General features: G+C 51.7%; 1 protein-coding gene and 1 non-coding gene across 2 annotated transcripts; both read left to right on the forward strand.

The window, feature by feature from the left end:
- Nucleotides 1-3,235: 3,235 nt before the first annotated feature.
- On the forward strand, nucleotides 3,236-3,342 carry LOC112204821 (U6 spliceosomal RNA). The gene has a single exon (XR_002938579.1). It is a non-coding gene; the product is annotated as a U6 spliceosomal RNA (small nuclear RNA).
- Nucleotides 3,343-7,310: 3,968 nt separating this feature from the next.
- COX8A (cytochrome c oxidase subunit 8A (ubiquitous)) lies at nucleotides 7,311-8,960 on the forward strand. The gene is given in 2 exon segments (NM_001079925.1): nucleotides 7,311-7,424; nucleotides 8,865-8,960. Coding segments are annotated over 2 exon segments (210 nt in total).
- Nucleotides 8,961-14,977: the final 6,017 nt, after the last annotated feature.

Genomic DNA, 14,977 nt, shown 5'->3' on the forward strand with positions numbered 1-14,977 from the left:
CCCGTCTCTACTAAAAATACAAAAATTAGCCGGGCGTGGTGGCGCATGCCTGTCATCCCAGCTACTCAGGAGACTGAGGCAGGAGAATTGCTTGAACCTGGGAGGCAGAGGTTGCAGTGAGCTGAGATGGTGCCACTGTACTCCAGCCTGGGTGAAGAGCGAGACTGTCTCAAAAAAAAAATAATAAAACAAATTTGGGCTGGGCACAGTGGCTCACGCTTGTAATCCCAGCACTTCGGGAGGGCGAGGTGGGTGGATTGCCTGAGGTCAGGAGTTCGAGACCAGTCTGGCCAACATGGTGAAACCTTGTGTCTATTAAAAATACGAAAAAAACTAGCCAGCCATGATGGCATGTGCCTGTAATCCCAGCTACTCAGGAGGCTGAGGGAGGGGAATCGCTTGAACCCGGGAGGCAGAGGTTGCAATGAGCCAAGATCGTGGCACTGCTCTCCAGCCTGGGCTATAGAGCAAGACTCTGTCTCAAAAAAAAAAAAAAAAAAAAAAGCCTAACCTATTGAGAGTGCAGCCCGGCAGGTCTCAGCTTTATTTTACCCAGCCCCTACTCAAGATGGAGTCTCTCTGGTTCAAACACCTCTGACAATTGTATTGGCTCACTCCCTGTCCCCCCTTTTAAGTTGTTACTTTATTATTATTATTTGAGACAGGGTCTCACTCTGTCACTCTTGCGGTGGCATGATCATGGCTCACAGCAGCCTCTATCTCCCAGGCTCAAGCAATCCTCCCACCAGCCTCCCAGGTAGCTGGGACTACAGACACTCACATGTCACACCATTATTATTTTTTTGTAGAGACAAGGGTTTTACTTTATTGCTTAGTCTGGTCTTGAACTCCTGGTTTCAAGCGATCCTCCTGGCTCCCTGTCCTACTTTTTTGCCTTTAAAAATCCACTTACAGGTCAGGCACGGTGGCTCGCCCCTGTAATCCCAGCACTTTGGGAGGCCGAGGTGGGCGGATCACGAGGTCAGGAGATCGAGACCATCCTGGCTAACACGGTGAAACTCCATCTCCATTAAAAAATACAAAAAAAAATTAGCCGGGCGGGGCGCCTGTAGTCCCAGCTACTCGGGAGGCTAAGGCAGGAGAATGGCGTGAACCTGGGAGGCAGAGCTTGCAGTGAGCTGAGATCGCCCCACTGCACTCCAGCCTGGGTGACAGAGTGAGACTCTGTCTCAAAAATAAATAAAAAAATAAAAAATAAAAATACAAAAATTAGCCGGGCGTGGTGGAGGGGGCCTGTAATCCAAACTACTCGGGAGGCTGAAGCAGGAGAATCGCTTAAACCCAGGAGGCGGAGGTTGCAATGAGTCAAGATGGTGCCACTGCACTCCAGCCTGGGCGACGGAGCCAGAGTCCGTCTTAAAAAAAAAAAAAATCCAGTTACAACTGCTGCTAATCAGAGTGTATATTCAGGATAACTGGATTCTATGCTCCCAGGTTATAATCATCAAACTTGGCCCAAATAAGCTCTCTGCTTATGTTAATTTTGTTTCAGCTTCTTCCTTTTAGGTTGCTATTTTGTAATTTACATGCATAATGGAAATTATATTACGCTTACATTGGTAAGAGTATCTTATATCAGGAAGAGGGCTGCTCCAGACAACCTTTTTTTTTTCTTTTTTTTTTGAGACAGAGTCATGCTCTGTCGCCAGGCTGGAGTGCAGTGGTGCGATCTCAGCTCAGTGCAACCTCCACCTCCCAGTTTCACGTGATTCTCCTGCCTTGGCCTCCTGAGTAGGGACTATAGGCACGTGCCACCACACCCAGCTAATTTTTTGTATTTTTAATAGAGACGGGGTTTCACCATGTTGGCCAGGATGGTCTCAATCTCTGGACTTCGTGATCTGCCCATCTCGGCCTCCCAAAGTGCTGGGATTACAGGCGTAAACCACCAAGCCTGGCCCAGACAACTTTGATCACCGGAGACTTCATCTGTGTAACAAGACAGCCTTTATTCACCATAGACATCCTCCCCTCACCCTCATAACCCCTGAGAACTCCCATCCCCTGTTTCTTTCTGTAGCTCAGGATGCTATATAAGCTTCAGTCATCTGACCCTTCGAGCTACATGTTTTTTGGTACTCCCTTGTGTATGTGTATTAGGGTTCTCTAGAGGGACAGAACTAATAGGATACATGTATATAAAGGGGAGTTTATTAAGTATTGACTTACATGATCACAAGGCCCCACAATAGGCTGCCTGCAAGCTGAGGAGCAAGGAGAGCCAGTCCGAGTCCCACAACTGAAGAACTTGGAATTTGATGTTTGAGGGCAGGAAGCATCTAGCATGGGAGAAAGCTGTAGGCTGGGAGGTGAGGCCAGTCTTGTCTTTTCATATTTTTCTGCCTGCTTTATCTTCTAGCCCCACTAGCAGCTGATTAGATGGCACCCACCTAGGTTAAGGGTGGGTCTCCCTTTCCCAGCCCAGACTCAAATGTTAATCTCCTTTGGCAGCACCCTCACAGACTCACCCAGGATCAATACTTCGTATCCTTCAGTCCAATCAAATTGACACTCAGTATTAACCATCATAGTATGCATCTAATTAGAAATGGTTTCTCACCTGTTGATCTGTCTTGTCAATTTAGTTCATAGTCCAGCCAAAGAACCTAGAGGTGTGGAGGGAAGTCGTTTTTCTCTTGCCTACACCTGACTGTGCTCTAATTGGGGAGTTATTCCTTTGTTTCCCAGTGCCAGACAAGCCCAGGAGGGCAGCAGGGAGGTCCCTGCCCCTTCCTTCTCCCAGTGGCAGCCAGCTGGGGCCTGGGCCTCTTAACCCTGTGCCACTTAACCCTGTGCCCCTAGGGATCGGGAAGGGAGTTTAGAAGCATCTGTCCTGGGCTGTTTGCTAGGGCTCAGTGCAGGGCAAGAACAGGGACCTGGTGGTTGTGGGTGGGGTTGGGCTGAGATTGCTAAGAATGGGGCCGGGCACGGTGGCTCACGCCCGTAATCACAGCACTTTGGGAGGCCGAGGCAGGTGGATCACTTTGAGGTCAGGAGTTTTGAGACCAGCCTGGCCAACATGGTGAAACCCTGTCTCTACTAAAAATACAAAAATTATCCAGGCGTGGTGGCGTGCGCCTGTAATCCCAGCTACTGGGGAGGCTGAGGCAGGAGAATCACTTGAACCCAGGAGGCAGAATTTGCAGTGAGCTGAGATGGTACTACGGCTCACTAGCCTGGGCTACAGAGCGAGACTCTGTCTAAAAAAAAAAAAGTGCTCGCTTTGGCAGCACATGTACTAAAATTGGAATGATACAGAGAAGATTAGCATGGCCCTTGTGCAAGGATGACATGCAAATTCGTGAAGCGTTCCATATTTTTGAAGGGATTACAAACCAAGAGATACAAGTGGCTTCTAGAAATTAGAAAATAAAAGGTAATGGATTCTGCCCTGGAGCCGTGACAAGAAATACTGGCCTTCTGACATCTTGATTTTATATTTCTGATCTTTAGAACTGTAAGAAAATGAATTTGTGTTGTTGTAAGCCAAAAGCAAACAAACAAAAAACTAGAATGGGGTGGGGAAGGTGAGGGAGCGATGAAGAGGGATGAGCTTGGGGCCTGGGAACACATCCCTCCAGAGGAAGCTCAGACACAGCTCCCCTTCTAGGGCACCCCGAGTTCATTGCAACCTTGCTGTGACACCACCCCCCCCGCCCCACCACCATGGAAGAGAAACCATGGGTTGAGGTTTCTCTTCCAAAGCTCCTGTTTATCAATCTCTTGCCATCCCATCGCCACCCCCTGCCACAGCCTTTGATGTTAATAACCTCAATGTCAAAACTGGAACTTCTGGGAAGTCCACCTCTGCAGCAGCATGTGTGGTGGCTAAAAGCATGGCTTTTGGAGGCAACAGAACTGCCCTGTAATCCTGGCAAGGCAGCCTTGTAGCTTCATGATCTTGATCAAGTCACCTGACTCTTCAGGCCTATTTCCTCATTTGTAAAAAATTCGAAATAGGGCAGGCGCAGTGGCTCCCGCTTGTAATCCCAGTATTTTGAGAGGCCACGGTGGGAGGATTGCTTGAGCCCAGGAGTTCAAGACCAGCCTGGGCAACATAGTGGGACCCTGCCTCTACAAAAAATAAAAAGCCAGGTATGGTGGTGTGTGCCTGTAGTCCCCAACTACTCGGGAAACTGAAGCAAGAGGATCACTTGAGCCTGGGAGGTCGAGGCTGCAGTGAGGTGTGGTCGTGACACTTCACTCCAGCCTAGGCGACAGAGCAAGACACTGTCTCAAAATAAAATAATTGAAATAATAGCATCTATTTCATGACATTATTGTAAACCTGGAATGAGATTGTACCATTAAGACCTGGCCCAGGGGCTGGTCCCACACCCCCTTTCTCATGTGCCTTCTACCTAGTTCAATACTGTTCAGCCTCCTGCAGTTTATAAACATTCTGAGTGTCTGGTTGGAAACAGTGGTGAACCAACACAGGCTCTGCCCTCAGGTGGCCCCTAGTCTTGATGGAGACCCACCATGTGGGGCAGGGCTGACACAGGTGTTGCTGGGCACAGAGGAGACACAGGCTTGGGGTGACCAGCGAAGGCATCCTGAGTAGTGCCACCCCACATATCTTCCTAGCACATCATGGTTTTATTTTCACCGTGACACTTACACAATAGTTTCTAATTAAGTGCCTGTTTATTGTCTGTTTTTTCCCTCCAGAATGTCAGCTTTGTGACAAGAAACTTTATCCACCTCGTTTATACTGGTGTCTACAATAGTTCCTAACACACAGTAGAGGCTAATAAATATTCACTGAATAAAGTAAGTGGTATCATTAACTGGAAGCCAGGAAGCAGGAGTTAGCATGGTGAAAAAGGCAGCCTGCATAGGAGCTGAAAAAATGAACATAAAATGCAGAAGCAACGCCGGGCACAGTGGCTCATGCCTGTAATCCCAGCACTTTGGGAGGCTGAGGCGGGCAGATGACATGAGGCCAGGAGTTCAAGACCAGCCTGGCCAACATGGCGAAACCCTGTCGCTATTAAAAATGCAAAAATTAGCCGGGTGTGGTGGCATACACCTGTAATCCCAGCTGCTTGGGAGGCTGAGGCAGGAGAATCGCTTGAGCCAGGGAGGTGGAGGTTGCAGTGAGCTGATATTGCACCACTGCACTCCAGCCTGGGTGATGCATGTCTCAAAAACAAAACCCAAAGTGCAGAGGCAAGGCCAGGTGCCCTGACAAACGCCTGTAATCCCAGCACTTTGGGAGGCTGATCTGGGTGGATCGCTTCAGCTCACGAGTTTGAGACTAGCCTGACTAACATAGCAAGACCCCCCTCCAGCTCTACAAACACTACAAAAATTAGGCTGGGCGCTGTGGCTCATGCCTGTAATCCCCAGCACCTTGGGAGGCCAAGGTGGGTGGATCGCCTGAAGTCAGGAGTTCGAGACCAGCCTGGCCAACATGGTGAAACCTTGTCTCTACTAAAAATACAAAAAATAGCCGGGCATGGTGGCAGATGCCTGTAATCCCAGCTACTCAGGAGGCTGAGGTAGGAGAATTGCTTGAACCCGGGAGGCGGAGGTTGCAGAGAACCAAGATAGTGCCACTGCACTCCAGCCTGGGCAACAGAGCAAGACTCTGTCTCGGAAAAAAAAAAAAAAAAAAAAGCCAGGCATGGTGGTGGGCACCTGTAATCCCAGCTACTCGGGAGGCTGAGGTGGGAGATTGGCTTGAGTCTGGGAGGTGGAGGTCGCAAGGCTGCAGTGAGCCGAGATCACACCACACTCCACTCCAGCCTGGGCTTAGAGCTAGACCTTGTCTCAACATCAATAACAAAATGCAGAGTGCATTTTGAATGCAACAAAAGGCTTGTTGGTGGAAATCAGAGAGCAGGGTCGAAGGTGTGGAATATTGAAGAGTTTTGAGAGTTGAGGCTGGACAGTGACATCCGGGAATTGGGATTTTGACTAGGAAGCAATGGGGAGCCACTGAAAGTATATGACTTGGTCAGATTTAGGTTTAAAAAACCAAGAAGGAAGGGATGGGGGAGGGAGAGAGAGTGATAGGGTAGGAAGGAAGGGAAGTTGGCTGCTCCAGCATGGTAACTGGAATTGAAGAGTGTAATAGTAATTGAGGGAGGTTTGGTTACTAGGTCAGTGTCAGGAATTCTCAAGAAAAACGACGGAGGCCTGGTGGAGAGGAGGGGACTCTCAATAGAGAGATTTTTTTTTTTTTTTTTTTTTTGAGACGGAGTCTTGCTGTGTCGCCCAGGCTGGAGTGCAGTGGCGTGATCTCAGCTCACTGCAACCTCTGCCTACCGGGTTCAAGCAGTTCTTCTGCCTCAGCCTCCCTAGTAGCTGAGATTACAGGCATCTACCACCATGCCCGGCTATTTTTTGTATTCTTAGTCGAGATGGGGTCTCACCATGTTGGCCAGGCTGCTTTCGAACTTTTTTATTGTTGTTTTTTATTTTTGAGATGGAGTTTCGCTCGTGTGGCCCAGTCTGGACTGCAATGGCTCCATCTCGGCTCACTGCAACTTCCGTCTCCTGGGTTCAGCAATTCTCCTGACTCAGCCTCCCGAGTAGCTGGAATTACAGGCGCCCACCACCATGCCCAGCTAATTTTTGTATTTTTAGTAGAGACGGGGTTTCACCATGTTGGCCAGTCTGGTCTCGAACTGTTGACCTCAGGTGATCCACCCGCCTCGGCCTCCCAAAATGTTGGGATTACAAGCGTGAGCCACTGCGCCCGGCCAATTTTTGTATTTTTCGTAGAGATGGGGTTTCACCATGCTGGCAAGACTGGTGTCAAACTCCTGACCTCAGATGATCTACCCGCCCCGGCCTCCCAAAGTGCTGTGATTAGAGGCGTGAGCCAACGCGCCCAGCCCGTACTTTTTTTTTTTTAGTACAGACGGCCTCCCAAAAGTTCTGAGATTACGGGCGTGAGCCACCACGCCCGGCCTGAATAGAGAGAGATTTAACAGTATGAATGAAGGGAGGAGTCAAGAACAGTTTAGGCTTCTCGCGTACATGATTGGGTGGCCCCAGATGTCACTCACAAGTATAAGCCTTGGAGGCGGAACATAACTCGAAGAAGAGCCCTTTTGTGCTCCGCCCATAGCGTAGGAAGGTGTCAATTGGCTGTTTCGAGGAACGCGCCAAAAACTGCCAAGGGCTGTGGGAGGTGTGTTCTTGCGTCATTTCCGAGAGACTTCCGCGCCGCAGTTTCCCTGCTTCCCCAGCTCCGGAACTTCCGGCCAGCGCAGCCATTTTGGCTTCCTGACCTTGGGCTACGGCTGACCGTTTTTTGTGGTGTACTCCGTGCCATCATGTCCGTCCTGACGCCGCTGCTGCTGCGGGGCTTGACAGGCTCGGCCCGGCGGCTCCCAGTGCCGCGCGCCAAGATCCATTCGTTGCCGCCGGAGGAGAAGCTTGGGATCATGGTGAGGAACGGGCCTGGAAGAGCGCGGGGAGGCGCCGTGGGCTGACCCATTCTGCCTAGCTGACCTCAGGTGGTCCTGAGAATGCCCCGCACCCCGCGCCCCGCAGCGTAGCGGGGAGCAGCAGTGCCGGTTTGGGCATGTCTGGAGGGCGCGAACGACGGGGACAGTGCCCGGGCGACTGTCGGGGCTGTCGGCGTTAGGTCTTTCCCCACAGCCCCAGGATCTCGGGTCTGGTCCTGTCAGGCCCTCCCTCTCCTGTCGCCTCCTCGCTGCGCCGCCTCCTGCCGACTTCTTTAGCCGCTCTGAGCCCATTTTCTCGTTGGTTCACTGGGGGATGCCTGACGCTGTCAGCGACGAAAATGGTTGTTACTGCTATTTATTTTATTTTATTTTATTTTACTTATTTATTTTGAGACGGGGTTTCGCTCTGTCGCCAGGCTGGAGTGCAGTGGCGCGATCTCGGCTCACTGCAGCCTCCGACTCCCGGGTTCAAGCGATTCTCCTGCCTCAGCCTCCCGAATAGCTGGGACTACAGGCGCGTGCCACCATGCCCAACTAAATTTTATATTTTTAGTAGAGACGGGGTTTCACCATGTTGGCCAGGATGGTCTCGATCTCTTGACCTCGTGATCCGCCTGCCTCAACCTCCCAAAGTGCTGGGATTACAGGCGTGAGCCACTGCGCCCGGCCTGGGAGGGGGTTTTCAGGCAAGGAAGGATAGGTATCGTTTTGGAGTTACTGGCCCATGCAAGGATCCTGGGTCTTAACATACAGGCTTTGCTTTTTTTGTTTGTTGTTTTTTTTTTTTTGAGACGGAGTCTCGCTCTGTCACCCAGGCTGGAGTGCAGTGGTGCGATCTCGGCTCACTGCAACCTCCGCCTCCCAGGTTTAAGCCAAGCCATTCTCCTGCCTCAGCCTCCCGAGTAGCTGGGATCACAGGCACCCGCCACCACTCCCGGCTAATTTTTTGTATTTTTAGTAGAGACGGGGTTTCACCATGTTGGTCAGGCTGGTCTCTAACTCCTGACCTCGTGATCCGCCCGCCTTGGCCTCCCAAATTGCTGGGATTACAGGTGTGAGCCACCATGCCCGGCCCAGACCAGCTTTAAAACAGGTTTCAATAAATCCTGCTTCCTGTCCCTTCCTTTACCATCTGGTGGTGCATTTCTCCCTGAACCCTAACCCCAGCTGTCTCTCCTTCCTCTCACTCTTCCCCCTCCTTATAACTGACCCTTTACCTCAAGGGTTAGCGTAGCTTTGGACCTGCTCTATCTGCTCCGTGGAGTGTGGATTCCTTTAACGTGAGGATGCGGGGCCTCCCACTTGCCTCTGAGTCCTGGCTCCCTGAGCGGGGCTTTCTGCTGCCTGGGAACTGCTAGGACTTAGAGAGCCTAGGGGAATACTGACTCCGAGGTGCCTTCTTTCTTGTGCTCTGTGTAGGAATTGGCCGTTGGGCTTACCTCCTGCTTCGTGACCTTCCTCCTGCCAGCGGGCTGGATCCTGTCACACCTGGAGACGTACAGGAGGCCAGAGTGAAGGGGTCCGTTCTGTCCCTCACACTGTGACCTGACCAGCCCCACCGGCCCATCCTGGTCATGTTACTGCATTTGTGGCCGGCCTCCCCTGGATCATGTCATTCAATTCCAGTCACCTCTTCTGCAATCATGACCTATTGATGTCTCCATGGTGACCTCCTGGGGGGTCACTGACCCTGCTTGGTGGGGTCTCCCTTGTAACAATAAAATCTATTTAAACTTTACTTCAGAAATTCATTGTGCCTTCCCTCCTGCCTGGGCTCATGCCTCCACTGGCACTGGGTGGGGGTGTGGAGAAGAGCGCCCAGGTGGCTGCCCTGTGGTAGGTTTTGTGTGCCTCAGCTGGACTCCTCGTGTGCTTCTGTACCTTTAAATGGTGCCTGGCTTCCTGGGAAGACAAAGCCTGTTGTCATTGTGCAGCTTTTCTGGCTCATCCCCTCCAGCTCCCTTGTTTGTGCAAAGCCCAATGGGCGTGTATGTGTCTGTGTGTGTGTGTGTGTGTGTGTCTGTCCCACTGGGGCTGGATCTTCAGCTAGAAGCCTTTCCTCTAAGGGGCCAGCCTTCTCTGGTCTTCCTTTTTGGTGGACTTCATTTCTTAGGTGCTGGTGCCCTTCCTAATTGGGGGTAGGGACTTTGCAGAATCTTGGCTTTTTTTTTTTTTTTTTTTTTTTTGAGACTGACTCCTGCTCTGTTGCCCAGGTTGGAGTGCAGTGATGCGATCTCGGCTCACTGCAACCTCCGCCTCTCAGGTTCAAGGGATTCTCCTGTTTCAGCCTCCTGAGGCATTACAGGCACCCACCACCACGCCCGTCTAATTTTTTTTTGTATTTTTAGTAGAGACGAGGTTTCACCATGTTGGCCAGGCTGGTCTCGAACTCCTCCTGACCTCAAGTGATCCGCCCACCTTGGCCTCCCAAAGTGCTGAGATTACAGCCACCGCGCCTGGCAATCTTGCCTTTTTAATTTTTTTTTCAAGACAGAGTCTTGCTCTGTTACCCAGGCTGGAGTGCAGTGGTGTGATTTTGGTTCACTGCAACCTCTGCCTCTGGTGTTCAAGCAATTCTCCTGCCTCAGCCTCCTGAGTAGCTGGGATTACAGGCACATGCCACCACACCTGGCTAATTTTTGTATTCTTAGTAGAGATGGTATTTCACCATGTTGGCCAGGTCTCAAACTCTTGACCTTGTGATCCACCCTCCTTGTCCTCCCAAAATGCTGGGATTAACAGGCGTGAGAGACCGCTCTGTGCCCCCGCTTTTTTTTTTTTTTTTTTGAGGCTGGACTGCAGTGGTGCAATCACAGCTCTGTAGCCTTGACTTTGACTGCAGCCTTGACCTCCCAGGCTCAAGCGATCCTCCCACCACAGGTTGTACCCCAGTAGCTGGGACTATAGGCATGTGCTACCACCATGCCTGGCTAGTTTCATCTTCTTCTTTTTTTTTTTTTTGAGACTGAGTCTCGCTCTGTTGCCCAGGCTGGAGTGTAGTGGAGCAATCTCGACTCACTGCAACCTCCGCCTCCCGGGTTCAAGTGATTCTCAGCCTCCTGAGTAGCTGGGATTACAGGCGCGCACCACCATGCCCGGCTAATGGTATTTTTTTTTTTTTTTTAAGTAGAGATGGGGTTTCACCCTGTTGGTCAGGCTGGTCTCGAACTTCTGACCTCGTGATCCGCCCACCTCGGCCTCCCAAAGTGCTGGGATTACAGGCATGAGCCACTGCGCCCAGCCATACCTGGCTAGTTTCTTAAAACATTTTCTTGTAGAGATGGGGTCTTACTATGTTGGACAGGCTGATCTTGAACTCATGGGCTCAAGTGATCCTCCTACCTCAGCCTTTCAAAGTGCTGGGACTACAGGTGTCAGCCACTGCGCCTGGCTGCTTGCTTTTTTTTTTTTTTTTTTTTTGAGACAGAGTCTCGCTCTGTCGCCAGGCTGGAGTGCAGTGGTGTGATCTCGGCTCACTGCAACCTCCGCCTCCTGGGTTCAAGTGATTCTCCTGCCTCAGCCTCCCGAGTAGCTAGGACTACAGGCATGTGCTACCATGCCCAGCTAATTTTTGTATTTTTAGTAGAGATGGGGTTTCACCATGTTGGCCAGGATGGTCTCGATCTCTTGAACCTCGATATCTGCCCGCCTTGGCCTCCCAAAATGCTGGGATTACAGGCGTGAGCCACCACCGCCGGCCCCTGCTTGCTTTTTAAATGTCAACTCCAGGGCCCCTTTCCTTCTAACACTTTCCATACATGGTTATGGACTAATTGTCTTTCTTCATTCTATCTGCCAGCTTCCCTTTCTCCTCCTTTGTTTGACTTGGGGAATCTGCCATTCCTCTGTCCCCAGGAGTCCTTCCTCAGTGATTCTTTCTCCTGGTGTGTGAGGGGCAGGAAGTACCTCAGCAGGGGCGATGTTCCCAAACACTGCACGCTGAGCTGGAGTCCTGATTGCCAGCGTCTGGAAGGAATACTCGGACCTGCCGGGTCCCACCCTCGAGGAAGACATGGCTTTACCTCTCCTTTGCATCCTCTTTGCTGGGGTGACTTGGTTGATTTCTGAAAAGACACAGGTTCAGTCTCCCCTGTGGAGCTGAGGCTGCCAGGACACCTGTGCCTGGAACAGTGGGCAAAGATGTCAGGTGAGAGGGGAGGGCTGTGGTTGGCCTCAGGCCCTGAGTGTCTGAACACACGTCTTCCTAGCTCCTGTTCTGCAGGTTGTTTCCTGATTTATGTTGACAGAGCTGAGGGTGGACCGGACTCTCCTGCCGTAGCCTGGTCTTGCTTGGCTTTTCTGCGTGATGCCCAGGGAAGCCTGTGGGGCCCAGTGCCTGATAACATAGTGGGTTCAGCTCCTGCCATAGCTGTTTCCCTGAGCGTTAGGAAATTGTCCTCTGCCTCCTAGGTGGCTCCTTTCCTTCCACACAAGCCAGACTTTGTATATGAGGCTGAAGGGTCAGGGCCTGGTTGGAGGGCCGGGGAGAAGCTGCCTGGGCCTGTTGCCCCTAGTGGGGTTCAGAATGCTGCAGGTGTGCCCGGTGGGAGCATCGGCCAGGGAGGGGAGAGCCTGTGTTGGATCTGGAGCCAGGATGGGGTACTGACCTAGGAGAATCCACCTGCCACATACAGGTATCACAACAGGTCCCTTGTTTCTGGATGGAGGGTCCTCATGGCCATCTTCCACACAACAGGACCACCCCTTGTTCTGTGCATGGTTCTGGGAGGCTTTTCTGCTTACATTAGTCCCTGTGGAGGTGGGACCTGAGCGCCCCCTGACTGTCCTCTCAGGCCCATCTCCTGGCCTGGCTGGCAGCTCCCTGGCCCTGGGGACCAGCCACTGCGGTGTGGGAGGCCGGGGCATTCCCACCAAGCCTGCACTTCTTGAGTAGAGGGCCCTGAGTGTCCTGGCCCTTGGTTGACTCAGGGCTGCTTTCCTCTGGCTGTGGGCACAGATGAGGTGCTGGTCTCATAACCACGGGGCTGCACACAGCAAGGACGTGGCACTGGAAAAAGTGTGATCTTGAGTTTTTCTTTTTTTTTTTTTTGAGACGGAGTTTTGCTCTTGTTGTCCAGGCTGGAGTGCAATGGCACGACCTTGGGTCATTGGCAACCTCTGCCTCCCGAGTTCAAGCGATTCTCCTGCTTCAGCCTCCCGAGTAGCTGGGACTACAGACATGCACCACCACACCCAGCTAATTTTGTATTTTTAGTAGAGATGGGGTTTCTCTATGTTGGTCAGGCTGGTCTCAAACTCCCGATCTCAGGTGATCCACCCGCCTTGGCCTCCCAAAGTGTTAGGATAGGCATGAGCCACTGTGCCCAGCCTTCTTTTCTTTCTTTCTTTCTTTTTTTTTTTTTTTGAAGACAGAGTCTTGCTCTGTTGTCTAGGCTGGAGTGCAGTGGCACGATCTTGGCTCACTGCAGCCTCCGCCTCCCAGGTTCAAGCAATTCTGCTGCCTCAGCCTCCCGAGTAGCTGGGACTATAGGCGCAGGCCACCACACCTGCCTAATTTTTGTATTTTTAGTAGAGATGGGGTTTCACCATGTTGGCCAGGCTGGTTTCCAGCTCCTAACCTCAGGTGATCCTCCTACATGGACCTCCCAAAGTGCTGGGATCACAGGCGTGAGCCACTGCACCCAGCCTGTTGTCTTGAGTTTCTTTTCTTTCTCTTTTTCTTTTTCTTTTTTTTTTGAGATGGAATCTTGCTTTGTCACCCAGGCTGGAGTGCAGTGGCGCCATCTCGGCTCACTGCAAGCTCTGCCTCCTGGGTTCATGCCATTCTCCTGCCTCAGCCTCCCGAGTAGCTGGGACCACAGGCACCCGCCACCACGCCTGGCTAATTTTTTGTATTTTTAGTAGAGATGGGGTTTCACTGTGTTAGCCAGGATGATCTCGATCTCCTGACCTCGTGATCTACCCGCCTCAGCCTCCTAAAGTGCTGGGATCACAGGCGTGAGCCACTGCACCCAGCCTGTCTTGAGTTTCTATGGTAACTCCACTGCCCTGCTAAGGGTTTGATTGGGTATCCTCCATTTTTGTGCCCCTGGAATTGAATGATGGGTGCTGGTCCCCCTCCGAGGAGGACTGCTCCAGCCCAAAGTTTGATTGATTGAGCCACTGCCCCAACCTGTGCAACACCAATGGCTCCAGGCAAGTCCTTCAGGACCCTGGTCTGAAGAAGCCCTCAGCAAGCCCAGCAGTTCCTTCAGCCCCTCTTCCTCCCACAACCTGCCATGTCCTGCATTTGTGGGGATGGGTGGGGTGATGTACGTAGGGGTGGGCAGGACAGTGTAGAGTTTGAGTGACCTATCACGTTTGAACCCCAAACTCCTTGGTCCCCTGTGTGGCCATTAGGTCTGAAATCCGGTCTTTCACTGGCCTACCCTTGTCCCCAACCAATTCAGGGCCCTGGAGCAATTCTCTATAGAGAAAGCAAGGATCCTTATACCCCAGACATTTTCTGTGTCCACATGTGTGGGTTTCTGTGCCTGGTGTGCATGCTGACTGGAGAGGCTAAAGTCCCGGCAGGTGCTGTAATGTCAGGAACAGTGGTCTGGGAGTGGGGAGGCTTGGGCTTGAGGCCTGGCATGGCCACTGAACTGTACGACCTTGGGCAAGTCATCTGGTCTCTGAATCTCAGTTTTGTAAAATGAAGATATTGTGGCAGACAGAATAATGGCCCCCCGAAAATGCCCATGGTCTACTCCCTGGAACCAGTGAATATGTTATCTTACATGGCATGGGGGCTTTGTAGATGTGAATAAGGTCATGACCTTGAAATGAGAGGCTGTCCTTGGAGATCCAGGCGGGCGCAATGTCGTCATAAGTCCTGAAGTGAGAAGCACTTAGCCTACCGTTGCTGGCTTTAAGGACAGAGGAAGCGGGCCATGAGCCAAGGACTGCAGGGGCCTCTAGAAGCTGGGAACAGCCCTCCTTTACAGCCAGCAAGAACATGGGGACCTTGGTCCTACCTTCTGCCAACCCGAACGAGTAGGAAGTGGATCTCCTTTAGAGCCTCTGGAAAGAAATGCAGCCTGCAGACACCTTGATTTTAGTCTGGTGAAACCCAGACTTCTGACCTCCTAAACTGTAAGAGACGCTGAGCATGGTGGTTCACACCTGTAATCCCAGCACTTTGGGAGGCTGAGGCAGGTGGATCACGAGGTCAAGAGATCGAGACCATCCTGGCCAACATGGTGAAACCCTGTCTCTACAAAAAATACAAAAAATTAGCTGGGCGTGGTGGTGGGTGCCTATAATCCCAGCTACTCAGGAAGCTGAGGCAGGAGAATCGCTTGAACCCGGGAGGCGGAGCTTGCAGTGAGCCGACATCGCGCCACTGCTCTCCAGCCTGGGGAACCGAGCAAGACTCCGTCTCAAAAAAAAAAAAAAATTGTAAGAGAATAAATTTGTGTTGTTTTAAGCCACTAGGTTTGTGGTGACTCGTTACGGAAGCAATAAGGAAAGTAATGCATCATGTGGTGCTGTGAGGCCCTGGGGAGGGTCTGGGCCCAGCTGCTGGGACC

This window comes from Pan troglodytes, chromosome 9 (genome assembly GCF_028858775.2).
Source record: "Pan troglodytes isolate AG18354 chromosome 9, NHGRI_mPanTro3-v2.0_pri, whole genome shotgun sequence".
Classification (NCBI taxonomy): domain Eukaryota; kingdom Metazoa; phylum Chordata; class Mammalia; order Primates; family Hominidae; genus Pan; species Pan troglodytes.